The sequence below is a fragment of the Anomaloglossus baeobatrachus genome, chromosome 1, assembly GCF_048569485.1.
Source record: "Anomaloglossus baeobatrachus isolate aAnoBae1 chromosome 1, aAnoBae1.hap1, whole genome shotgun sequence".
NCBI classification, from domain to species: domain Eukaryota; kingdom Metazoa; phylum Chordata; class Amphibia; order Anura; family Aromobatidae; genus Anomaloglossus; species Anomaloglossus baeobatrachus.
The window spans coordinates 326,157,971-326,184,541 of NC_134353.1; the positions used below are offsets into that span (position 1 = coordinate 326,157,971).

Here is a 26,571-nt window from a genome sequence, read left to right on the forward strand (position 1 = left end):
TTCTGTGTTGCTTCACTGGGGGAGTCCGGTGCACGACCCGGGCGTAACATTATCTAATGGAAGAACTATGGGCAAGTGATAAAGCAAGCGCAAAGGATATCAGATGCTTCAACCACTGCAGCACCACTGCGCATGTGTACCCCAATGGCAGCCACATTTAATATTGGCTTCGTTAAAGGGACATGGATTCCAGAAATTATGGGCATTCATCCATATATCCATTCATTCATTCATACAGGTCTGATAAAGACCGGAGACTCCGACCTAAGGAACAGTAGTGTTAATGACCCAAAACATATATAATGACAGAGTTTTAGATGCACAATTAATCCAATCAGTTGTAAGGTCAAACAATAAATACGAAAGTATTTTTACAGGAATGGAAAAATTATTCTGTTATAACAGACGCAAAGGAGTATATATTACAGAATAAAGATTGTTTAATGGTATAAAGACACAAATAACTACATGTCTTACATAGTCTAGCATCCAGTCCCAGTGGCGTCAATACAAAATAAGTACACAAGAGAAATCGCTATACACGTTAAAATAAATCATATCCTGTTACAGGGTTCCACAACGGGTGTTGATATATTTCAGATCCTATATGGTAGCAGTATATGATCACAGGGCATCCATATCCATATCGCTGATATATATAAATAGAGCCATAGTGAAGCAGCCAAAAATCCAACAAAGACCCAGCATAAATAAATACATTAAATAATGAAAACACAAAGAAAAAAGACAACAATTAAAAAAGAGCATTAAAATATACACACACAAAACACTCAATTAAAATTGATACTGAGGCAACATCCAATAGAAATATATATCTCAAATCCAAGGACCAAGAGAAGAGGAACCCTAATATCTTATTCAGACAACCAAACTACAAAAACGGGGAGAATGATAATTTTTGATTTCATCCGTGGGGCGACATTGTTCACAGAGTAACTATCCAACGGCATTCTAGTCTTGCCAGGGTCTGTTTATAGTTGCCTCCTCTTGAACCCAAACTAAGCCTGTCTATCCCCCTCACTTTAAGAGAAGCCGGATTACAATTATGGAACACCTTAAAGTGTCGAGGGATGGTCTTCAAAGAGTCGAGATCAGTCACATCCTTTGCTGCCAGAATGTCTCTTACATGTTCGCGTGTGCGAATACGGAACTGCCTAGATGTCAAACCTGTATAGGCCAGGTTGCACCCACATCTGGCCAAATATGTTATGTATTCCGTACTGCATGAGATGTATTGCCTGATCTCGAACTCCTTTAGACCATCCGCCGACACAAATGAGGTGGCCCTTTCAATATTCCTACATGAGAGGCATGACCCACAGGGGAACCAGCCCCATCTTGGTTTACCCGTGTTGAATGGAAGAGTATTTTTATGGGTATAGTGACTGTGGACCAAGTAGTCTTTAAGATTTTTCCCTTTCCGGGTAGTCATGAGGGGTCGGTCTGGAATGGCATTTTTAAGAGTGGGTTCTATTGTTAAAATTGACCAATGTTTTGTCAAAATATGCCTGATTCCATCCCATTAATTATTAAATGGGGAAATGAATCTGATGGTTGTGATTTTGGATACCTCTTTCACTGGTGCAGAGAGGAGTTGGCTTCTGGGGTGTGGCCCTGGCTCAAGAGTAACACTTTTGGATATTCCTCACGCTGTGTCAGGTGAGTTTACGCAGCATTATAAAGAAGCACATTGGATACAAGGATACAAGATTTCTATTAATCCCATCCACTTGTACTTTTGTACTGTAAAACACAGCGTTTTGGACTAAGAAAAAATATGGTGCTCCCAGAACACAAGTAATACTGATCGAGCGCAAGCACCCTAAATCTTCATTAGAGTAAAACATCATTTTTGATAACGAATTTCCCTATTGTGCCTTCAGTAAAGGAAAACAGAGAGTAGAAGCCACATATATTACCCACAAAGAACAATTCAAAAGTTCAATGAAGTGCAATTTCTTGAAAGGAAAACTCTATTATTTGACCACCAATAGGGAACACAATTTCCTTCAAATCTATCATGAATGTGAAACATAGCTCTTATAGAAAAGATCAATTTATTTTTCCGGCTCTAGCTGCAATCTCTGCTCTTGAAACTCTAATAAAGGCTCAGGAAGAAGCAAATCCCCAGCTGAATCTTTAATTTATTTCAGTGCAGAGGTTAAAAAAGTGACAATTTCCATTCCTGGCACAATGCCAGCCTGCGGAGACAGAAAACTCACTACTTGCTAAATGGTAGACTTTCATGTATTAAACTTCGTGTGCATGCTGTGTCTTTAAAAAGATGGTTCACTAGTTAGTTTTCATAGGCACATCAATATTATGTTGAGAAACAAGGTTTCTCTCAAATACCTTGTGTTGTCAATAGTGCCTGTGAGCGACGTTATTGTGCTCCGCTCATCTCCTTTGCGTGACCCCCCTGTGTCCGTGACCCCTGATGTCCGGTGATGTCAGGTCAACTTCCTGTTGACCTGACATCACCATGGCTGGCCCCAGTCTTCCTGAGTCACTGGGCTGTGGGTGGCGTTTCACTGCTTGTCACAGCTCAGCATCGCTTCTGCTTGCAGCGCTCTGCAGTGAAGGAGGGAGTAGGGAAATGCTGGGCTGTTACACTAGGCTGTGCTGAGCAGTATGTGCACATGATTAGTGTTTGCAGTGTTTTGGAAGCTGCGTGTTCTCCAAAACGCTGCGTTGTACAGTACAATCACAGCGGATGGGATTTACAGAAATCCCATGCCTACTTTGCTTCTTTTTTTCCCGCAGCATAAACTAACCTGCGTTGTGGCTTTTTGAGCCGCAGCATGTTAATTTATGTTTGCGGAGACGCAAATGTTCTCAGCGGGTGAACACAGCGAAAGTCCAAAGTGGCCAGAACAGCATATTCAGCTCTGTTCTCCTGTGGACTGACACTGCGTCTAGGACCATGTGCACATACCCTTAGGGGACTTGAAGCCTCCACTATCCGATCGCGTCTGCTGTTCAGAGCGATACATCAGTATCCCTCTGAACAGCAGAAATGCTGTTCTCCTGTGAATGCTGTAGTTCGGCTGGCATTTACAGCAAGCATGTCATGACAGCAACAGGGGTCATCAGCTGACCACCGGCTGTCATGATAACCCATTAGCGCCCTATGATCGTGTCAAATTTGCAAAAAAAAACAAACATAGTGTATTGACTTATCTTGTAGAATAGATGATATAGGACAGTGTACATCCACGTAGGGTCATGAGAAACCCAGGTTTACCAAGTGTTCATACTGTAGAAGATCATTACAGCAATGGTTTATATTTCGAAAGGGGAAATCAAAACAGGTAATAATCTAGTCCACCTTATCACAATAGCCCCAAATTAAGAACATGTTTGTCTACCTCCACAAATATCTTTGAGGTATGGGAGCCTCAAGAACCTTTAAAGGGTTTCTGAGGATCTCCTAAAAGTTGGTTATTGCTCTCGCAGGAGAAAATACAATATTGAAAGTTACAAATACCTTGCCATATAAATACAATAATAAAGTGTGAAGAACATTGTGATTGGCTACATATTTCTAGTTGTAAAATTAATTATTTTTTATATCTTCTATTGTAGGTATTTATGAGCCGACATTTCTTGTACAACTGCAGTGAACCTACCCTGGATGTAAAAATTGCCTTTTGTCAGGTGTGTGTTCCTTACAGGTAAAACAAGGTACCGTATGAATTTGTATTTCCATTTTTCCTTCCAAAATATTCATTCTTATCATTTCACAGTTTCCTAATTTCATTTGTGAGACTGTCCATGTTACATTGCAATGAAAGTTACACACCATGTTAGTTTCACCTAAGGAAATTATTACTGAGTAATGAAGTGTAACCTAACAAAAGTTGACTGATGATTAGAGAGGAAAATGCAAAACTTTTTGTGGATTCAGAATAACATTCTTTCTTTGGCAAACCAAAGCAAATGTGACCATATAAACATATTGCAAATCATTCACTGGGGTTATTATAACTTTTAAAAGAACGGTTAGCTTTTAAGAGAGATGTTTCTTGTATTTCTTTTTATTATTATTATTATTATTATTATTATTAATAATAATAATAATAATAATATTTTTAGTTCCATAATTCAACTGATAGTATTTAATTTTAGTTCCATACTTTGAATTAAATGGCTTTTGCGAGACTACAATATTTATGACCTATCTTTAGAATAGGCTATCTGTAACCCCTGATACTCCACCAATTAGCTAATTGAAGGGAACACTCTTTAAATTTTATGATTAAAAGTGTTGTGCCACCTAGAACACAGAGGTAATGCTGCAGACATTTTGCAAAGAAGTGGTTTTGTAAATTACACCTATTCAAAATGATGGCCCATTCAAAAGCTTTTGAAACACCTTTGATGTTTAGTATGGCGCCTCCTAGTGATAGCACTACTGGTATCTGTGTCTGTCCTTCTAACCTTCTTGTGAGGCCGAGCATGCGCAGTTCTCTCTTCCTATCAAATTGCCGCCTTAGCTATTCAGGTGGATCCCGCTCGATCACACAACCATATTTTCAGTCTGAGTGCTTGCTGTCTGTGAAAAGAACAGACTAATCTTAATCAATGGGGCAGTGCAGATGTCTGATTTTTTTTTTTCACTGACTAAATCTGTGTGTGAAAAAATTTTGCAGCATGCCTAGACATGATCGAACCCGAGGTTCGGTGTTCGTACCGAATACGGACTTTACTTAAAAATCATTATTAGACTTTAGATGCCTTATGTATGCAAACGCCTCAAGCAAACATCGATGTGCTCGAAAACACTCATTGCTCAGCCCAGTGCGAGCTGCTTGCAGTGTTTGAATGGCTCATAGTGAGGGTAACAACAGCATTATCAGATATAGTGTGCACCCCCAAAAAAATTGATAAACTCTGCCCTTCCTCTCTTGGAAGTGTTCTGTTTATGGCTGTCTGCATGTGCCCAATTAGTGACTTCCATTGGGGTTCAGGTCAAGTCTAGGTCCAGAACACAACTTTATCTAAAGTCTAACTGAACCCGCCTAAACGAACTTCAATGGGACCGCTCATCTCTAATCATGACGAGGGTTAAGAATTAGAGTTTTTACAAGGATTATGGTTATGATGAAAATTAGTGTTAGCACAAGGGATAGGACTTAGGGGTACTTTGCACGCTGCGACATCGCAAGCCGATGCTGCAATGCCGAGCGCGATAGTCAGCGCCCCCGTCGCAGCTGCGATATCCTTGTGATAGCTGCCGTAGAGAACATTATCGCTACGGCAGCTTCACATGGACTCACCTGTCCATGCGACGTCGCTCTGGCCGGCGACCCGCTTCCTTATTAAGGGGGCGGGTCGTGCGGCGTCACAGTGACGTCACACGGAAGGCGGCCAATAGGAGCGGAGGGGCGGAGATGAGCGGGATGTAAACATCCCGCCCACCTCCTTCCTTCCGCATATCCTACGGAATCCGCGGTGACGCCGGTAGGAGATGTTCCTTGCTCCTGCGACTTCACACACAGCGATGTGTGCTGCCGCAGTAGCGAGGAACAACATCGGACCGTCGCGTCATCATAATTATGGATTACGCCGACGCTGCACCGATGATACGATTACGACGCTTTTGCGCTCGTTAATCGTATCATCGAACCTTTACACACTACGATGTCGCATGCGATGCCGGAAGTACGTTATTTTCAATTTGACCCCACCGACATCGCACCTGCGATGTCGTAGTGTGCAAAGCCCGCCTAAGACTATAATAAGGGTAAGGACTAGGATGAGGGTTAAGACTAGGGTTAAAATAAAAATGTGGTGCCTAAAACTGGACATGATATTCCAGATGAGGTCTGACCAAAATAGAGTGATAATTACTTCATATGAGCTAGACTTTATGCTTCTGTTAATACATTCTAAAATTTTGTTTGCCTTTTTTGCTGCTGAATCACACTGTTAACTCATGTTCAATATTAGTATGTTATACTATTATATATGTTATACTATTTGTATGCTAAAGTCTTTTTCATATGTGTGATTGCTTAGGTCTATTACTCCCATGCTCATTTTGTAGATGTTTTTGTTTTTCTTTTACAAATGTAGAATTTTGCAATTCTCCCTGTTAAAAACCATTCTGGAGTCATCACCTGAATCATCTCACTCTTTTCTCTAGTATTAGCTAGCCTTCCCAGCTTTGCATCATCAACAAATGTAATCAGTTAACCTCAATTCCTTCATCTAAATCATTAATAAAGATGTTGAGCAACAGTGGACCAGGGGCAAAGCCCTGTGGTAGTTTGCTTGAGAAATTCTTCCGCCTGGATGTACAGACATTTATGACCACTCTTTGGGTCCAACTACTAAACCAGTTGTCCATTCCATACTTGGTAATTTTTTTCAATAAGGATGGTACGAGATACTTTGTCAAATGCTTTGCTGAAGTCAAGATATACTATATCTACTGTGTTTCCCTGATCCACCCAGTCACTGATTCTGTCATAGAAAGAAATTAAGTTAGTCTGTTATGACTTATTACTAGACCAATGATAGGAAGTTACTTCCCATCATTGGTCTAGTTGTAGGCTTGTCGCTTGGGATACAAGAGGTTGTGGGTTTGAATCTCAGGGAGAGCCCATGTACTCTGTATGCCTGCAGTCGATTGCATGGACCAATGGACCATGATAGCTATCAGTTCATTTCCCATCATTGGTCTAGTGGTAGGCTTGTCGCTTGGGATACGAGAGGTTGTTGATATGACTTATTAGTTAGAAACCCATGCTGGCTCTAGTTAAACATTTCATTCTCATCCAGGTACTTGCATACATGTTGTTTAATAATTTGCTCAAAGATCTTTCCTGGTATAGAAGTAAGGGTACCGTCACACTAAACGACGTACCAGCGATCCCGACAACGATGCGACCTGATAGGGATCACTGGTATGTCGCTGAGATCTCGCTGGTAGCAGTAGCGACCTGTATAACAATCTCGGCGGTCATTGGGACACTGTCAAACAGCGATGTGTGCTGTCCTGTGGGAGCCCGACAACCAAGAAATTAACCAGAGCAGTGTGTATCGATCAGCGATTTCACAGCAGGGGCCAGGTCTCTGCTCAGTGTCACACACAGCGAGATCGCTAATGAGGTCACTGATGCGTCACAAAACCTGTGACTCAGCAGCGATTTTGCTATGTTAGAAGTACCCTTAAGGCTCACAGGCCTATAGTTTCCTGGGTCTACCTTCTTCCTCCTTTTGAAGATAGGCACAACATTTGCTCTTCTCAAGACTTTAGGGACTTCTGTTTTCTAAGAATTTTCAAAGATTATGGATCATTGTTCAGAAATTTCCTCTGCTATCTCCTCCAGTACCCTGGGGTGTAATTAATCTGGACCGTGAGACTAGAATTAATTTATGTTAGCTAAGTATTCCCTCACTCTCTCTCTGTTTATAGATAGTCTGGATTGATGTTACATTTTCTTTACATTTATTTTCTAAGAGAAAACAGATGCAAAATAGGAATTTAAAACTTTGCTCTCCTCTACATAATTTTTTTTACCACTTCCCCATTTTCATCCTGTCAAAATCCTATAGAAGCTTTGATGTTTACGTTTGACATACTCCCCAAATCCTTTTTATTGCTTTTTACCTCTCTTGCAAGCTTTAATTCATTATCACCTTTAGGTAATCCTGCAGGTTCTGCAGCCTGCATTGTATTCTTTAGATATATCCCCTCTTTACATTTGATAAACATTTCTTACTTTTTAGCATGTGTTTAAGTTCTGTGCTCATCCATCCTGGTCTCTTTAATTGCTTCATATTATTCCCTCCTTTAAGGATTTTTTTTTTTTTATAACTGAATGTTTTATTAAATTTTTTAAAAACAGACACGGAAAAAGTACATGAATGCATAGATATGTCTCACAAGCATATGAGCAATAAATGTAAACCGAGAATCAGTATACATATCATACTATCCACTAATACAATAAAAACAGGGAATGTGACAAGACAAACAAAACAATACTAGACAAGGAGATATAAGGAGGGGGGGGATGAAGTGGTGAGGGTGGATATATCAGGCTTCCATCAAAACCATACCTTACTATTATTCTTTATTGGCCCAATAGGTGTCCCAAAGTGACCAAACGCTCTCAACATGATCTACCGTGTTATTTGACAGGGCAGATAAATACTCCATCCTTCTCACATCTTGGATCCGAGAATGGAGATCTGTAAGTGAGGGTGGATGGGCCGATCTCCAGTTACGGGCAATTAGACATCTAGCTGCTGTAGTTATATGTAACAATAACCGCTTCACTCTTTTCCCCAGCTGAACAAGTGGTATATTTAATATATAGAATTTAGGATCCAGGGGAACCCGAAGGCCAGTTACTTTATATATAAGGGATTGCACCAACCTCCAGAAGCACTGGATAATGGGGCATACCCAGAATATGTGTGGTATGTCTCCTCCTGTAGCTCCACACCTCCAACAATTGTCAGGTATAGCTGGGTTTAGTTTATGTAGTAGTGATGGGGTGTGATACCAATACATGTGTAATTTATACTGATTTTCCTTATAGACATAGCATGAGGATGTCTTAGAGGCAGTATCCCAGATCTGTTTCCACATACACAGGAAAATGGTCTCACCAAGGAAATCTTCCCATTTCCTCATATATGTATGATCTGGCTTATCTTCTGGGCAGGGTGTAATTAAAATACGATATATATATCGGAGATGAGGCCTTTAGTAGAGGCCCCAGCTCTGCACAATCTCTCAAAAAGTGTAGGGACAGAGACTTCTAAGGAGGTAAAAAGGGAGTGCATCAGGTGTCTAATTTGTAAATACCGATATTGGGAATTGCCAGGCAGATTACATTTAGCAGCTATGGTGGTGTAGGGGAGAAGGACTCTGGAACGTGCGTCTACTATGTCAGCAAAGCAAAAGAGTTTCCTGTCAAACCATGTCTTAGGGGTGCTTCACACACAGCGAGCTCACTGCCGAGATCGCTGCTGAGTCACGTTTTTTGTGACGCAGCAGTGACCTCATTAGCGATCTCGCTGTGTGTGACAATGAGCAGCGATCTGGCCCCTGCTGCGAGATCGCTGCTCGTTACACACAGCCCTGGTTTGTTTTCTTCAAAGGCGCTCTCCCACTGTGACACACAGATCGCTGTGTGTGACAGCGAGAGAGCGACAAATGAAGCGAGCAGGGAGCAGGAGCCGGCGTCTGACAGCTGAGGTAAGCTTGTAACCAAGATAAACATCGGGTAACCAAGGTGGTTACCCGATATTTACCTTAGTTACCAGCCTCTGCAGCTCTCACGCTGCCTGTGCTTCGGCTCTCTGCACATGTAGCTGCAGTACACATCGGGTTAATTAACCCGATGTGTACAGCAGCTAGGAGAGCAAGGAGCCAGCGCTAAGCAGTGTGCGCGGCTCCCTGCTCTCTGCACATGTAGCTGCATTACACATCGGGTTAATTAACCCGATGTGTACTGTAGCTAGGAGAGCAAGGAGCCAGCGCTCAGTGTGCGCGGCTCCCTGCTCCCTGCACACACAGCTAAGCGGTGTGCGCTGGTAACTAATGTAAACATCGGGTAACCATACCCGATGTTTACCTTAGTTACCAGTGTCCGCAGCTTCCAGACGGCGGCTCCGTGCAAGCGCAGCGTCGCTTGCACGTCGCTGCTGGCTGGGGGCTGTTCACTGGTCGCTGGTGAGATCTGCCTGTTTGACAGCTCACCAGCGACCATGTAGCGATGCAGCAGCAATCCTGACCAGGTCAGATCGCTGGTCGGATCGCTGCTGCATCGCTAAGTGTGAAGGTACCCTTAGTCGCTGTACCCTGCATACCGTCTGGCATTCTGGGATTAAAAAGAAAGGAAGTCAATGGAGAGTGTTCAGATTTAAGTGGAAACTTTTTGACACAACAGTCCCATATCCTCTTCGTGAAGGCTATAGGGCCCAGAGTATGTGGATCAGGCTTATTACATGAGGTGCCCCAAAGGTAGGAGTTAGGGTGTATTGGGGCGAGCCTTTAAGGATTTTTTTTAATAATTGTGCTTTGAGAATCTAATTTTTCAAAATTTCCAATCCTTTTTGGACATTTTTGTCCTTAAGTATAGCCTGCCATTGAATCCCTCCTATCCTCTTTCTGACTCCCTTGAAATCTGCCTTTCTGAAATCCAGAAGTGTGAGTGTTCACAGGTCTGTTTTTCTCTAGTTATCCAAAATTCTATGATAGTATTTTCACTGCCTTCTAGGGTCCCAGCCACCCTTACCTCCTCAACCATTTCTTCCCTGTTTATATATCTTTTTTTTTTGGAGAACTTGGCAATTTGTTGCATAAAGTTTTCATCCATATCTTCACCCTGCCAACGTGGCCTGTAGTAAACTCCTACAATGGTGTCCTTACCATTGTTCTCTCCCTGTATTCTTATCCAAACAGTTTGCACAGAACTCCCAGTCTCTGAAGCTTCAATCTCTGTGGAGATATACTCTTTTCTAACATACAATACAACACCTCATCTCCATTTATTAAGTCTGTTTCTTGCAAATAAGCTGTATCCTTCTAGCCTTGTATTCCAATCATGTGTATTGTCCCATCAAGTTTCATTGATACCAATTACATTATATTTCTTATACTGCATTACTAGGTCCAATTCTCCTTGTTTTTTTGCCCTTGCTCTATGTATTTGTATAGAAATATTTTAGTTTGTGATCGGTTTCTCTTTCTCCAATTTTTTCATTATTCAGATTTTCTTTGTCTTTGTTTTCCCTTCCACTTCTAATAGGAAAGTTCTCAATAGTATTTGTCAGCTGTATGCCTTTCTCTGGCCTTTTGGTTCCCTTTCCACCTTGTTCTAGATTAAAGATCTCCTGATCAAAGTAGAAAGAGGACTTCCAAATATGTGTTTTCTGGTTTTGGTAAGGTACAGCCCATCTCTAGCAAGTAGTCTATCATATAGGTAATTTACTTCATGATGTCCTTGGTGATGGCACTAGCAACGTAGCCAGTTGTTCGCCTGTAGAATCTTGTTCCACCTCCTTGTTCCATGGCCATCTACTGGGAAGATGGATGAAAAGACCACCTGTGCTCCGGGTTCTTTCACTTTCTTGCCCAAGTCTTCATAGTCACTGCAAATGGTTTCCAGGTCCGTTCTTGTGGTGTCTTGTTGGTCTGAAGAGTCCTGATAGCCTGTAAGACATATCTTTGAAGTTTTCACCGGGAAGACTGTTATATCAGGTCTCTATAGCGGCCTCTGTTCCTCTCAACAGGGACTCTCTGGTTATTCTTCACATCATTTTTCTTTCTCTATTCAAGAGGACTCTTGAGTGCTTACAAGCTTATTCTTATCTTGATATACCTGATCATCATTCTCCTACATGAGGGCTTGGTACTGGTTCCTGAGCAGTATGAGTGCTGACTGCCTCCAGTTCGTACTGCTTCTCTGGGTCACATGCTTCCATTCCTCTGTTTCTTCATCTGCACTACAAATTTCTTCTCTGTCTGTATTCTGAAGAGATACTTCTGCTCTGTCTAAGAACTCTTCACCTTCCTTAATAATTTTCAATGTAGCTATTCTATCTTCTAAACTTTGCAACTTTTCCACCAAAAGGGACACCAGCTTGCATTGTAGCATGCAGTTCAACTCCCCAAATGGCCCCTGGCCTCTTCCATATTTTTAATGTTTATATGATGTCAAAGTGGTGAAGACTGTACCAAACGTTTTCCAATTTCCTCCTTTCATCTGCAGCAGCTAAAATCTGTTTTTTTTTCTTGAGTTCGCGGGGATTCTTCACTTATCCTAGAATGCACTGGGACTATGCAAATGATCTTTACAGGACTCCTCTGGTTTTCTGATTTCCTCTATTTGTCATCAGCAGTGTTCTTTGAATTTGCGGAGATTCACTTATCCCAGAATGCACTGGGAATATGCAAATGATCTTTATAAAACTCATTCCCTGGTTTTACGATTTCCTAATTTCCCCTCTAATGGCCAAAATCCAGTGTTCCTTGAGAAAAGTTTAAAGGCCTGGATACACATACAGTAGACATAAACTGCAATATTGGTTCGTAGACTAATGTATATGGAGCCAGAGAATGCTGATTTTTCAGCAACCTTAAAAATCATGTCTCCTAATGAAAGTTTTTATTTGATCATCTAGTGATTTGTGGCTTCTTTAAAAAGGTTGATAATTGTGAAACAAGTGTTCCTAAGAATGGCTTGCCAAGCTTGTCTAAATGTTCTCTTAGAGGGCACAAACCTCTCTCTCTATTTATATATATACATATATTTATATATATATTATATATCTATATATATCTATATATATCTATCTATATATATATATATATATATATATATATATAAAAGTCGATGTGATTACTCATGGTTACTCGCTAGTCCCTCCCCTCCATGTCACATCATCACAGCAGATCGTTCCACACATAAACTTCACCTCGTCCAGCACCATCACAACCAGCACAGTAAAATCCTGCATACACTGAAGAGCTGATCATGTGACCCCTGACACCTTTCCTCCATGTGACATCATCACAGGTCCTCTAAGCACAGACACAAATCCTGTTGTGTACATTGTGCACTCACACATCTCAAGCTGAGCTGATTCAGCCAATCTCAGACAAAGGCCGCGTAGTGCTAAATTGCAACTCCCAGCACTTTTCATGTCACATTTTCGTTGCCAGTCGACAATGATCAACTTTCTTTACACGTAATTCAACCACTTCAATGCTATTGAATGTTGTCATTATTAACTTTAGTTTAATTAATCACCAGCAGTGTTAATTACATAAGAATGGGCGTGCTGAGCGTTAGCTTGCAGGGAACAGCTAGTATATATATATATTTTTTATATATATATATATATATATATATATTATAGACCAAAAGTTTGGACACACATTCTCATTCAAACAGTTTTCTTTTTTTTCATGACTCTGAAAATTGTAGATTTACATTGAAGGCATCAAAACTATGAATTAACACATGTGGAATGAAATACTTAACAAAAAAGTGTGAAACAACTGAAAATATGTCTTATATTCTAGGTTCTTCAAAGTAGCCACCTTTTGCTTTGATTACTTTGCACACTCTTGGCATTCTCTTGATGAGCTTCAAGAGGTAGTCACCGGAAATGGTTTTCACTTCACAGGTGTGCCCTGTCAGGTTTAATAAGTGGGATTTCTTTCCTTATAAATGGGGTTGGGACCATCAGTTGTGTTGTGCAGAAGTTTGGTGGAAACACAGCTGATAGTCCTAGTGAATAGACTGTTAGAATTTGTATTATGGCAAGAAAAAAGCAGCTAAGTAAAGAAAAACGAGTGGCCATCATTACTTTAAGAATTGAAGGTCAGTCAGTCCAAAAAATTGGGAAAACTTTGAAAGTATTCCTAAGTGCAGTGGCAAAAACCATCAAACGCTACAAAGAAACTGGCTCACATGAGGACTGCCTGAGGAAAGGAAGACCAAGAGTCACCTCTGCTGCGGAAGATAAGTTTATCTGAGTCACCAGCCTAAGAAATCGCAGGTTAACAGCAGCTTAGAATACAGACCAAGTCAATGCCACACAGAGTTCTAGCAGCAGACACATCTCTAGAACAACTGTTAAGAGGAGACTTTGTGCAACAGGCCTTCATGGTAAAATAGCTGCTAGGAAACCACTGCTAAGGACAGGCAACAAGCAGAAGAGACTTGTTCGGGCTAAAGAACACAAGGAATGGACATTAGACCAGTGAAAATCTGTGCATTGGTCTGATGAGTCCAAATTTGAGATCTTTGGATCCAACCACCGTGTCTTTGTGCGACGCAGAAAAGGTGAACGGATGGACTTTACATGCCTGCTTCCCACCGTGAAGCATGGAGGAGGAGGTGTGATGGTGTGGGGGTGCTTTGCTGGTGACACTGTTGGGGATTTATTCAAAATTGAAGGCATACTGAACCAGCATGGCTACCACAGCATCTTGCAGTGGCATGCTATTCCATTCTGTTCGCATTTAGATGGACCATCATTTATTTTTCAACAGGACAATGACCCCAAACACACCTCCAGGCTGTGTAAGGGCTATTTGACTAAGAAGGAGAGTGATTGGGTGCTACGCCAGATGACCTGGCCTCCACAGTCACCAGACCAGAACCCAATTGAGATGGTTTGGGGTGAGCTAGACCACAGAGTGAAGGCAAAAGGGCCAACAAGTGCTAAGCATCTCTGGGAACTCCTTCAAGACTGTTGGAAGACCATTTCCGGTGACTACCTCTTGAAGCTCATCAAGAGAATGCCAAGAGTGTGCGAAGCAGTAATCAAAGCAAAAAGTGGCTACTTTGAAGAACCTAGAATATAAGACATATTTTCAGTTGTTTCACACTTTTTTGTTAAGTATTTCATTCCACATGTGTTAATTCATAGTTTTGATGCCTTCAATGTGAATCTATAGTTTTCAGAGTCATGAAAATAAAGAAAATTGTTTGAATGAGAAGGTGTATACAAACTTTTGGTCTGTACTGTATATATATATATATATAGATATATATATATATATATATATATATAGATATATATATATCTATATATATATATGTATATATATATATATATCTATATATATATAAATATTAATGAATATGAATATATTGTGAAAGCGTGCTTTTCGGAGATGAAGTATTGAGCACAAACTTAATTTTTAGAAAAACAAAGAAGCTGGAATGTGATAAGGGACTATTTGACCACTACAGTGGTGAAGGTGACTATGAAGGTAGTGATGTGGCACTGAGCCCATGAAGGAGAGGCAGCTGCTGTCATGATTTGTGCTTATTTTGTAGCAACATGACCTGTATATCTTGCAGTCATTGGGTGAATCCTGAAATCCTCTGTTTACAAAAGTATTCAAGTGAGATGTGATGTCACCTGAATATAACCTATAACTGTCGGGAATAAATCATGAAGCGGACACTGATCTCAAGCAAAGCATCCAATCTACATTAGAATGGCTGAAGAAATAAAGAATCAAGGTGTTGTAATGGATCAGTCAAAGCCCAGATCTCAACTGACATGCTGTGGCAGGACATTAAGGTCTCTTTCACACATCCGTTTTTTGCCACCCGGCACAATCCGGCTAGTTACGGGTAAAACAGATTCGGTGTCGGATCCGTTTTTTTCCTCATAGACTTGTATTAGCGCCGGATTGTGCCCCATGGCCTCGCGTATCATCCGGCGTGCGCCGGATCCGCCGAAATTTGTCTGCGGGCGCCAGAAGCAATGTCCAAAGGAACGTTTTTTGTGACCGGCGAAAAACTGGAAGGCGACGGATCCGGCGCTGTCCGTCTTTTCTTACAATGGAAGCCTATGGGCGCCGGATCCGTTGTCATCCGGCAAATGACGAAATCAGGCGATGGATACGTTTTTTACTTTTGGGCATGCCCAGATGCTGTGTAAATTCACTTCTGGTCACAAAAAAATATGTCTCTCTATCTCTCTTTCTTTCACTCTCTCTCTCTCTCTCTCTGCTCCATAGAAAATAACCTTTAGCCTGATGGGAAAAATTGAGGCGGATCCGTTTTTTTACCGTATCTGTTACATAGTTACATAGTTACATAGTTACTTAGGTTGAAAAAAGACCCAGGTCCATCTAGTTCAACCTTCCTCCACCAGTTCTACATTTAGTCACTAAGTCATTTATAACCAACAATGTTTTGTGTACTGAGGAAATCATCCAGCCCTTTTTTAAAAGCTGTTATAGTATCTGCCATTACAACCTCTTGTGGTAGTGTATTCCACAGTCTGACTGCTCTAACTGTAAAGAACCCTTTCCTATTTAGGTGTCGGAATCGCTTTTCTTCCACTCGCAGTGAGTGCCCCCTGGTCCTTAGTATTGTTTTTGGAAGAAATAAGTCATGTGCCAGTCCTTTATATTGACCACACATGTATTTATACATATAAATGAGATCTCCTCTGAGACGTCTGTTTTCTAAGCTAAACATATCTAACTTTTTCAACCTGCCATCATATGGGAGGCCTTCCATTCCTTGTAATAGTCTAGTTGCCCGCCTTTGAACTGACTCTAACTTCTGAATGTCCTTTTTAAAATGTGGAGCCCAAAACTGGATCCCGTATTCCAGATGTGGTCTTACAAGTGATTTATAGAGGGGTAACAATACGTTGGGATCACGGGATCTAATCTCTCTTTTTATACACCCTAAAATCTTGTTTGCTTTAGCAGCTGCTGCTTGACATTGAGTGCTGCTGCTCAGCTTATTTGTAATGAGAATACCCAAGTCCTTCTCCTGTTCTGTAGTCCCGAGTTTACTTCCATTTAATGTATACGCAGCTATAGGATTACTCCGTCCTAGGTGCATTACTTTACATTTATCAACATTAAATCTCATTTGCCAAGTATCTGCCCATTCTGACATCTTATCCAGATCTTTTTGTAATATTGTACTCTCCAGGTCAGTTTTTAATATCCTACATAGTTTGGTGTCATCGGCAAAGACTGACACTGTACTATCAATCCCATCCACAAGGTCATTAATAAAGAGAGTAAAAAGAATCGGTCCAAGCACAGATCCCTGCGGCACCCCACTGCTGACTATAGCCCATTTAGAGAATGTACCATTTATGACTACTCTTTGTTTCCTATCTCTTAGCCAATTCCTTACCCAGTTGCATATTGTGTCCCCTAGTCCTTGCTTCTGGAGCTTTAGTATAAGGCTATTATGTGGTACAGTATCAAATGCCTTTGCAAAGTCCAAATAAATCACATCAGCTGCATTACCAATATCCAAGTTTGAACTTACCCCCTCATAGAACCCCAACAGGTTGGTTAGACACGACTTATCTTTCATGAATCCATGCTGTTTGTCAGTTATCATATTATTTTCTGCAATATATTTTTGCATGTCATCCCTTAAAATGCCCTCAAAAACTTTGCATACTACTGATGTCAGGCTTACTGGACGGTAGTTGCCTGGATCTACCCTCTTACCTTTCTTAAATATCGGTACCACATCAGCAATCCTCCAATCCTGAGGCACCAACCCCGTTACAAGTGAGTCTAAAAAGATGAGATACAGTGGTCTGTCGATTACGGAGCTCAATTCCCTCAATATTCGTGGATGAATGCCATCTGGCCCTGGGGATTTGTCAATGTTTAATTTACTCAGACGTAGGCGTACTTCATCTTGTGTTAAATTAATTATATCGGGTGGTGGACTTTGATTTTTCACTTGTTGAATGATCCCTGGTACAGTCAGTTCCTTGGTGAATACAGATGAGAAATGCCTATTTAATATCTCAGTCTTTTGTTTGTCCTCTATAACTAACTTGTTATTATACTTTAAGGGTCCGATACTATCCTTTGTTTTCCTTTTGGCATTAATGTATTTATAAAAGATTTTGGGATTTATTTTAATGTCTGGCGATTTTTGTTTCAGTAGCTAGTTTTGCTTGTTTGATTTCTTTTTTGCATTGCCTATTGATATCTTTATACTCCTGCAATGCTATTTCTGTATTCTCAGCCTTTAAGATTTTAAACGCCCTTTGTTTTTGTTTTATTATACTTTGTACAGTCTTATTTATCCATAGTGGTTTCTTTTTATTCCTGGACATTTTATTACCAGAGGGTATACGTTTTTTACAGGACTCTAGTAGTATATCCTTAAACTTACCCCATTTATGTTCGGTATCCCCAGTTACCATGACTCTGTCCCAATCTACACATTTAAGCTTTTCCCTTAATTTGTTGAAATCAGCTTTCCTAAAATTCCAGGTTTTAGCATTCCCCCTTTGAAATGTCACATCAGTTTTCCCACAGTCTGTCACGGATCCGTCGCATCAGGCACAAACCGGATTGTGCCTGATAGCAAAAAACGGATGTGTGAAAGTAGCCTAAGACAGCTGTGCATAACCAAATCTTCACAAATCTCTATAAAGTTAAACCCTTCATGAGTTATGACGTACTGGTATGTCATAAGTCGCGTCCCTTCATGTTTGCTGCTCCCTGAATTACCATTTTTGGGTCGTCGCGACATTGCAATAAAATACAATAAGAGGCAATCAAAACATTGCATCTACCCAAAATGCAATCAATAAAAACGTCAGCTCATGACGCAAAAAACAATCCATCACACAGCCCCAGATTCCTAAAAATGACACCTGATACAGGTCTCAGGAAAAGAGCAACAAAAGCAACTTTTTTTTTTCAAATTTCAGAATTTTTTTCAACCACTTAAATAAAAAAAACAACAAAAAACTATACATGTTTGGTATTTGTGTACTCAAACTGATCTGGAAAGTCATAATGCCATGGCAGTTTTACCATATAATAAATATGGCAAATAGAAAACCAAAAAAACAATTGTGGAATTGCACTTTTTTTGCAGTTTCATCTCACTTTGAATTGTTTTTCTATTTTTCAGTACATTATGTGGCAGAATGAATGGTGTCACTCAAAAGTATAACTCACTCCACAAAAAAAACAAGCCCTCATGTGGCTGTATTGACAGAAAAATAAAAAGTTATGGCTCTTGAAAGGAAGAGAGGAAAAACCAAAAATGGAAAATCACAAGATCATAAACGGGTTAAAAGGATGAGCTGAGATTCAAAATCATTTTCCGCCTAAATCCCTATTTTTTTAGTGCCGTAATCTAAACTATTTTCTAATATACATAAATTAAAATTCCCTACTATTCTACTGTTGCATAACTATATTATCCAACTGCTTTTCTATTTTTATTTTTTTAACTTTTTGACAATACTTTGAGATTCCCACTCAATGCTGTGATAGCCAAACAAACCGCCATCAAGGGGCAAAGACTGCTGTCAATGCTGCAGCTTCTGCCCCCTCCCTGGAACAAAGCCTCATCAGTGATGATAGATTCAAGGGTGGCGCTGGTCTTGGTATGCTGGGTATTCTGATAACGGGCTCTGTTGATGGCTCGTTACTGCTGATCTGAACCGACAATAGAGATCGCGCCATCATTGTGTACATTGCAAAGTGCACAGCGCTCATGGACTAGCAAAGCCCCTGAAATGAGCGTCATTGATGAGGCTTCGTTTCAGGGAGGGGAAGGCCTGTGGCATGCACTGGGGTTCCCAAAGGAAGCGTCATCAAAAAAGAAGTGAAAAAAATAAATAAATAGAAAAGCAGTTAGATTGTGTAGTAAGGCTGCCTCCCATGATCAGGGTTTGTAGCGTTTACATTGTTGCATTGTAAAGTAGAAGCACAGCGGTTGGGATTTCTAGAAATCCCATGCCCACTGAGCATGTTTTTCCTGCAGCAAAAATTACCTGCGGCGCGGCTTTCCGAGCTACAGCATGTCAATACTTTGCTACAGAGACGCAAGCGTTCTCCGCAGGGAGACTAGAGCGAGATACCGCAACTGCCTGAGCCTGGATCGTGGGCACAAACAGCTGTCGTTTCCTGTGTAGGAGAATCGCAGCCCTGCAGGTCAGGACCCGTGGCGTCCAGGTCCATGCAGCGGGTCCTGATCATGGGAACATGCTCTTAGGGAACGGTAGGGAATTTTGAATTCAAGTATATTAGAACATAGTTTATATTATGTCACTAAATAGATAAGAATTTAGGAGGAAAATTAGTTTGGACTTCAGACGTCTAGTCATGTTGTAAAGAAGATACGGCCAAAATGAAAACTGATAAGGTCCTACAGAAAATGATAACTTCAACTTATTGCTACTAAAGGTGGTTCTACCAGTTATTGATTCAGTCTAGTTATGTATCCAGCTTGTAAAATTAATTTAGCTTTATAACAAACTAAATTATAAATTACATCCATCCGAAACATAATATATTGTGCAGCCAAGATTCATTATGAAAATCAATAATTCATTCATTAGGTTTTATTAACACAATCTGCAATATATTAGTATCACATAAAATAAAGTGATAGAATGGGCATTCAAGCATTTGTGTGTTTAATTAATCTGAAAATGATAGATATTTTTAACGAATATTTGCGAGTGTATAATGATTGTGAAGCCCGGAATTACCACATCAGGTTTTGTATTGTGTTTACAAATGTTAACATTTTATATATTTATACAATGTCATCATTGGGAATGAGCAGACGAGTGGATGGTTGGGTTTGCCTGGACTTTAGTTAAAATTCAGTTCGGTCCACGAACTTGACCCTAACTTGACCCCAAATCCCATAGAAGTCAAAGGAGACTTGAACTTCTGTGCAGTAAAATGGTCATAGTTCTGGCTTTGGGGCTGCAAAAGTAATCAAAATGAGGCTAAGGGCAGGACAACTGCCCTGCAAACAAATGTGGATAGGGAAATTACTTAAACGGGTTCTGTCACCATTGCAATCATGGTTAAATAAGAAGCTTAATAAATATGAGTAAAATAAAAATTTTAAGCGTGCCCCCACAGAAACTGATTTCAAAGTTCTCCCGCAAAGACAAAATTGTAAGACTTGCTGCCAGAGTCTGTTTTCACAGTTCCCCCACAGAACCAAAAATTGCAGCTCCGGTACACTACTGCTGCAGTTAAAAAGTTCATAGTTGGATTTGTGATTGAGGTGGCGGTACACTACAATGCTTGGAGGAGTTACCCCACAGATCAACAATGTTAAAGATGCCCCTCAAGATCATGTTTTCAGAGATCACTCACATAGGCAAAATTAGAAGAGTTCCCCCCACAGAGCAACAATGTTAAAAATGCCCCTACATAGACTTTTTCAGAGTTCATCTACACAACCAAAATTGGAAGAGTTCTCCCACAAAGAAACAATGTTGAAAATTCCCCTTCAGAACCTGTTTTCCAAGTTCACTCACAGAGCCAAAATTGGAAGAGTGCTGACACAGAGCATATTTTCACAGATCCCCCACAAAGCTAAAATTTCAGCTCTAGTAGTGTACACTACAGCTGCTGTAGTTAAAAAGCTTGTAGTTGGATTTTGGATCGAGCTGGCAGTCTGCCGTGAGGCTAGCAACTGCCAGTCCCAGCCCCTTTGCCTGAGAGCGCCTCCCTCATGATGTCGACTGATTCATGGGGGCCCAAAGTGCTTACTTTTAAAAACAAATTTTTCAAAGTAGACAGCCATGCCTGAATATTCCAGCTAGGAATAAGGGAATAAGACACCGGTTCTATTTTGTTTTTTGTTGGCTTTGCTGTGCTCAGTTAGTCGGCACGGTGGGTAGTAGCAGGCGATGTATTGACTAGGGGCAGGCTTGCTGTGCTTTTGCACCTTGCTCCCTCTTTTGTTATGCAGCTTGGGCTGTGTAACCACCTCCTCTTCCTCCAAACTACACTCGGCACTCGGATTGCCTTCACTCCATGTGGGGTCTAGGACCTCATCATCCCCCGCATCATCTTCTACCCACTCCTCACCTCTGCCCTCCTTGTTGGTCTGCACATTGCAGATAAGCACAGCAGTTGGCACTTGTATAACATCATCATTAGAGATGTGCTGCAATGGTCAGCTGACCGTGGGTGCTAGCCCTTCCACATCCTCAAAGACAACAAGTGCACTCAGTCTCTTCCACTTCTGGGGTAGGGCAAGGTGGATGGCCTATGAAACCCTAGCCAGTGGAGTCATCAAAAAGCTGAAGTGACTTCTGCATGGGGCTCTAACTACTTGGCTGATTTGCAGTTGAGTGATGTGGAGCACAGATGCCCATGGGCCACAGGTGCAAACTCTGCGCTTTTAGCAGGAGACTGGTTGAAAGACAAAGCAAAGGTACTGGAGGCAATCTCAACCATCCAATCTAAAACCATCTTTACTTGTTGTGGCTTCAGCATTCGTACAGCGGTATTCAGGTGTACAAAATTGCTCAGAACATCCTGTTGCCTGCTTGCACCAGAGGAATGTGTTTCATTGGTGCACGTAGCAGGCACATATTGACCACGTCCTCTTCCTGCAACTACACCACCACCAGAGCACCACGGCCCACATCCATGCCCACTATTTGATGCTCTGCTCATTCTTTATACCCCCAAAAAGTGGAATATTACACAGCTTGTCTACAAAGAGAGAGTGCCCAGCAGATTATTATCCTGCCTGTTTTCACAGATCCCCCACAGAGCCAAAATTTCAGCTTCAGTAGAGTACACTACAGCTGCTGCAGTTAAAAAGTCCATAGTTGGATTTGGGCTCAAGCTGGCAGTCCACTGCTAGGCTTGGAAGAGTTCCTGCAGCTTCACTATCATTGCACACTGGGCTGCGCTCTGATCAGAGTGAAAACTCTCTGATCAGAGCAAAGACCATTGTTATAATGATATATAGGGACAACTGTAATATATTTTTCACTGGTAAAGTGAGGGTGCGATGAGCAGTCTTCTAAGAAAGTGCAGCAATATCCCCTGCGTGTATGGTGACACTTCCTTATCTCTTTCCTCACTAAAAGCAGTGAGATCTTGCACATAATGGTGGGATCTCGGCTTAGTGAGGAGTTATCATGCGTGTGGCTTCTGGGGGACAAATCTGCACTAAAGAATGAATCTTTGAAGCCACCTAAAAATTAGCTTCTAGGTGCATTGGTGGCGTGATGATGAACTGGGGCGTGATGATGAACTTTCAGCGTGACGAGTGTGACACATTGCATTCCCCTTTTAGAGTAATTTGCATATGGCTCCAATTCTCACTATTTTAATTAGCAAAATTATCCCATCAGGTCCAATTTCATGTGAACCAGTCATCTCAGCCACGCAAAGTATGATTAAGGCCCTGTGCGCACTAGAAAATGGAATTTTCTTAAGAAAATTCTGGACCCTCTGAAAGATTACCACACCTGTGGTAAAAAAACGCAGTAAACCGCACCCGAAAACCGCATGTAGTTTTACCGCTGTTTGCCGTGTTTTTTCTGCGGGTTGTTCCCTGTGGTTTTTGACCATTATCTATGGCAAAAAATGCAGGTACCTGTGGAAAAGAAGTGACATGCAATTCTTTTTGCTGCAAAAAACATGCAGCAAAACCTGTTGGTGAAAAAAAACGCAGTGTGCGCACAGCATTTTTTGTTACCATAGGTTTTGCTGGGGAAGGACTGCAGCAAGGTTATGAACTTTTTCTGCAGCAATACATGCAGCAAAACATGCAGAAAACTGGTGTAAAACACTTTTCAAAGTCACAATTCTTGTGCAACACAGTGTTGTGAATTTTTTTATGACTTTTGGCATTTTCGCCCCAGAATATAGCAGCTCTGCCAAAACAGGTATCTGAGTAAGAGGGAGGGGGACAAAGCATAGCTATGAATGCCCAGCCAATTCTTCAAAGTGGTGGTTTCTTACAGACTGGAGTAACATTTCTGGTGAGGTGCACGGAGACGTACACCAATGATACACTGCACCAAATTACTTAAGTGGCATGGGCCTCTTAGTGAATTTGGCATATCTTATTCCTGCACTCCCCTCATTAAGACTGGTCTGCAAAGTTAATCCTTTTTTTAATCAAATATTTTTTATTAAAAACTCCAAATACAGATTTAGCATTTTCCACATATCATGAGTGACATAATAACTCAATTTATAAAACAAAGTATCACAATTTCAATTTCCTAGCCCACCCTAAACCCAAATCCCAATATTCCAGAAGACCATTTTCATTTTCAGAGCAGTTCTAATAGTATAACATTTGTCGAAGGAGCGAGAAAAGAGGGGTAAGGATTAATGGATAGCAGCATATATATTCTCTCTCTAATTAGAAGACTTGTGGGTAGCCCAACCAAGGACTCCATATATTTTCAACTTTGCAAATCGAGTTGTGTTTATGATAGACTACTCTTTCCAATAAATTCAAAGAACGAAATCGAAATGTATTACAGGAATTATGGATAAAAGTCACATATGGTTTCTTTACTCCCATATAGAAATCAATATCAAAATGAATGAACTTTACACAGCATACATTATGCTACAATTGATTTTTACTGATAAAAAACATCAGGTCCAATAAAATATCGATAACAGTAAATAAAATAGAACTGATAGAACATTCTCATGTCATAGTAAATAATCCGAAAGTTGTTAGAATCTGGAAGAAAATCCAGATTCCAAGATGAGATGCAGTCACCAAAACAGTAAGTTTCCAATACACAGATCTAAGCTATTTTTCAGAGACATGGCCTCTGGCCTCTTTCTCAAGCATGCTTGGCCTGGATGGTTCGATTCAGGGGAATGATCATTTAGTCTGTGCTTAAGCTTTGTCTTCCGTGTACAGGGAAGCAGTGTGCTTGCCTAAGTATCACCAGTGATTTGCGCATGCGCCAGGTCCCGTGAGACCTAGTGAAGTGTAATCTACAGTAACTGACCAGTTCACTTTATTAAATTCCTTTTTACTTATATGTGATCAATCTCATTTGAATTCTACAGCCGAAATTGAGCTCAGTCTATACAGTTATCTAAATTTATTTACAACAAATTTTATTATGCAAATGGCAAGATGTCTAGAGCTAAGAACCTTTTAAATATTCCCAAAAGGTGATAGAATTATCCAGTTCTATTTCTATAGAAAACTGTTTTATCCCAGTAGAAAAAGGGGAAAAACATCTGTGTTTGAATTCTAAAGATACATTTTCAATTATTCCCTTTATACCTACAGCCCACAGCCCATAATGTTGTTCGCATAGATTTTTATGTGGAACAAGATTTGCTGGGAAACATATTTCTGGTGCTCAGCGATATCATGTAGCAAACAATACTGCATTGCTACAGCTTGATAGATGACTTGATAAATCTCATTTCATAAGCTGAGTTATGATATTCTAAATCTTTCAAGGCTTTATAAAGAAGGAGTCATATCAAATTTTAGCTTAATTTATGTCTCCTGAAACACTCCAAGTCATATTTGTGTTTCATTTTCATCATGAATGTGTGTAAATGTATTTTAAAAAATCCATTTGTATGTTACTGTAAGCTATTTCAGATAGCAGCCCACTTTGAAATGCATGAGTGTAAAGTCTGATAGGAAAATAAGGAGGTGATAAATTACTATTTAAAAAAATACTGTCCACATTACTTCGATGTGGACACTGACTGTTAAGCGGGCTTTACACGCTACAAGATGGCTACAGCGATCTCGTTCGGGTCACGGATTTTGTGACGCACATCCGGTCGCTGTAGTGATGCCGTTGCGTGTGACACCTATGAGCGATTTTGCATCGTCGCAAAAACGTGCAAAATCGCTCATTGGCGACATGGGGGTCCATTCTCAAATATCGTTACTGCAGCAGTAATGAAGTTGTTCGTCGTTCCTGCGGCAGCACACATCGCTCCGTGTGACACCACAGGAACGAGGAACCTCTCCTTACCTGCCTCCCGGCCACAATGCGGAAGGAAGGAGGTGGGCGGGATGTTCGTCCTGCTCATCTCCGCCCCTCCGCCTCTATTGGGCGGCGGTTCAGTGACGCTGCTGTGACGTTGCTGTAACGCTGAACGTACCGCCCCCTTAGAAAGGAGGCGGTTCACCGGTCACAGCGACGTCGCAGGGAAGGTAAGTAGTGTGACGGGTCCGGGCGATGTTGTGCGACACGGGCAGAGGTTTGCCTGTGTCGCACAACCGATGGGGGCGGGTACGCACGATGGCGATATCGGTACCGATATCGCAGCGTGTAAAGCGGCCTTAAGTGGAGTAGAAGCTGCTGTCTCCTACCCTGGTGAGTGGGTGGGGTGTCATTGTTCTCCCACAATCTCCACCGACTGTCGAATATGGGCCGCAGTGTCTTCTGCAATATAAATAATTAGCTTTCAAGTCTCCCCTTTATTGGCCCACATATATAATGCCTCAGCATGGCATGTAGTCATCCAAGCACATGGTGGCAGTATTTTTGCTGCAAACCGACACAGAACTTGCTAAAGCATATTTATGTAATTCCCTTCATGACAAGTTATCATTTATCCACAACCTCTGATTGCTGAGAGTCCAACCCCTAGGACAACCAATGATCTCAAGAATTGAGCATGTGTGACCACGGCTACACTCATTGTGTATGGGATTGCAGGGCATAGCTGAGCTCTATGCTACCTGGAACTGTAGTGTTGCGTTGTAGACAATGAACGGAGTGTTTGTGCGTATGCGCAGCCACAAATTCATTCTAAAAAAGAAGTTTCAGAGCATTGTTTTCCAGATCGGAGCAGTTGGACCCTTACAGATCAGCAGGTTATCCCTTATCTTTGGATTGGTGATAACATATTGTGAGGTTTTATTCAAATTAATTATCATATATGAAATGAGTTTGGCATATCATATTACTGCTCGCTCCTCATTAATGCTGGCATATGAAACGCCAGTCTTAAGTGTTCTTAATTATTTCTTCATTATTTATAAAAGTTGCTATTCATTTTTATTGTATTCTAACATATGTGTGTATTATCTTGTGAATCTTCCAGTATCTGGTTCCAGTCTACAAGAGTGTTTCTCATAGCTTTGCTGTATGAGCAGGAATATTATCCAAGCTATCAGAATACAGCTGTTTTGGGGTGCTTGCCCCAATTCAGTGTTAAACAAGGGTTGGCTGGCTGAATGAGATGCAAGAACAGTAAATCACTCTCCTGTCTGTAGACAACCAGGGATTGTCCATTCATTACATATTGATGAC

General features: G+C 41.0%; 1 protein-coding gene across 5 annotated transcripts in view; it reads left to right on the plus strand.

The window, feature by feature from the left end:
- MAPK10 (mitogen-activated protein kinase 10) overlaps positions 1–26,571 on the plus strand; it is a 438,981-nt gene that overhangs the window by 165,742 nt on the left and 246,668 nt on the right. For 4 of the 5 annotated variants that reach the window (XM_075351827.1, XM_075351845.1, XM_075351823.1 and 1 more), the window contains exon 2: positions 3,607–3,678. In XM_075351827.1, coding sequence (XP_075207942.1) covers positions 3,607–3,678 — 72 coding nt within the window. Of the gene's footprint in view, positions 1–3,606; positions 3,706–26,571 lie in introns of all 5 variants that reach the window. The other variant, XM_075351834.1, reaches the window with a different exon arrangement.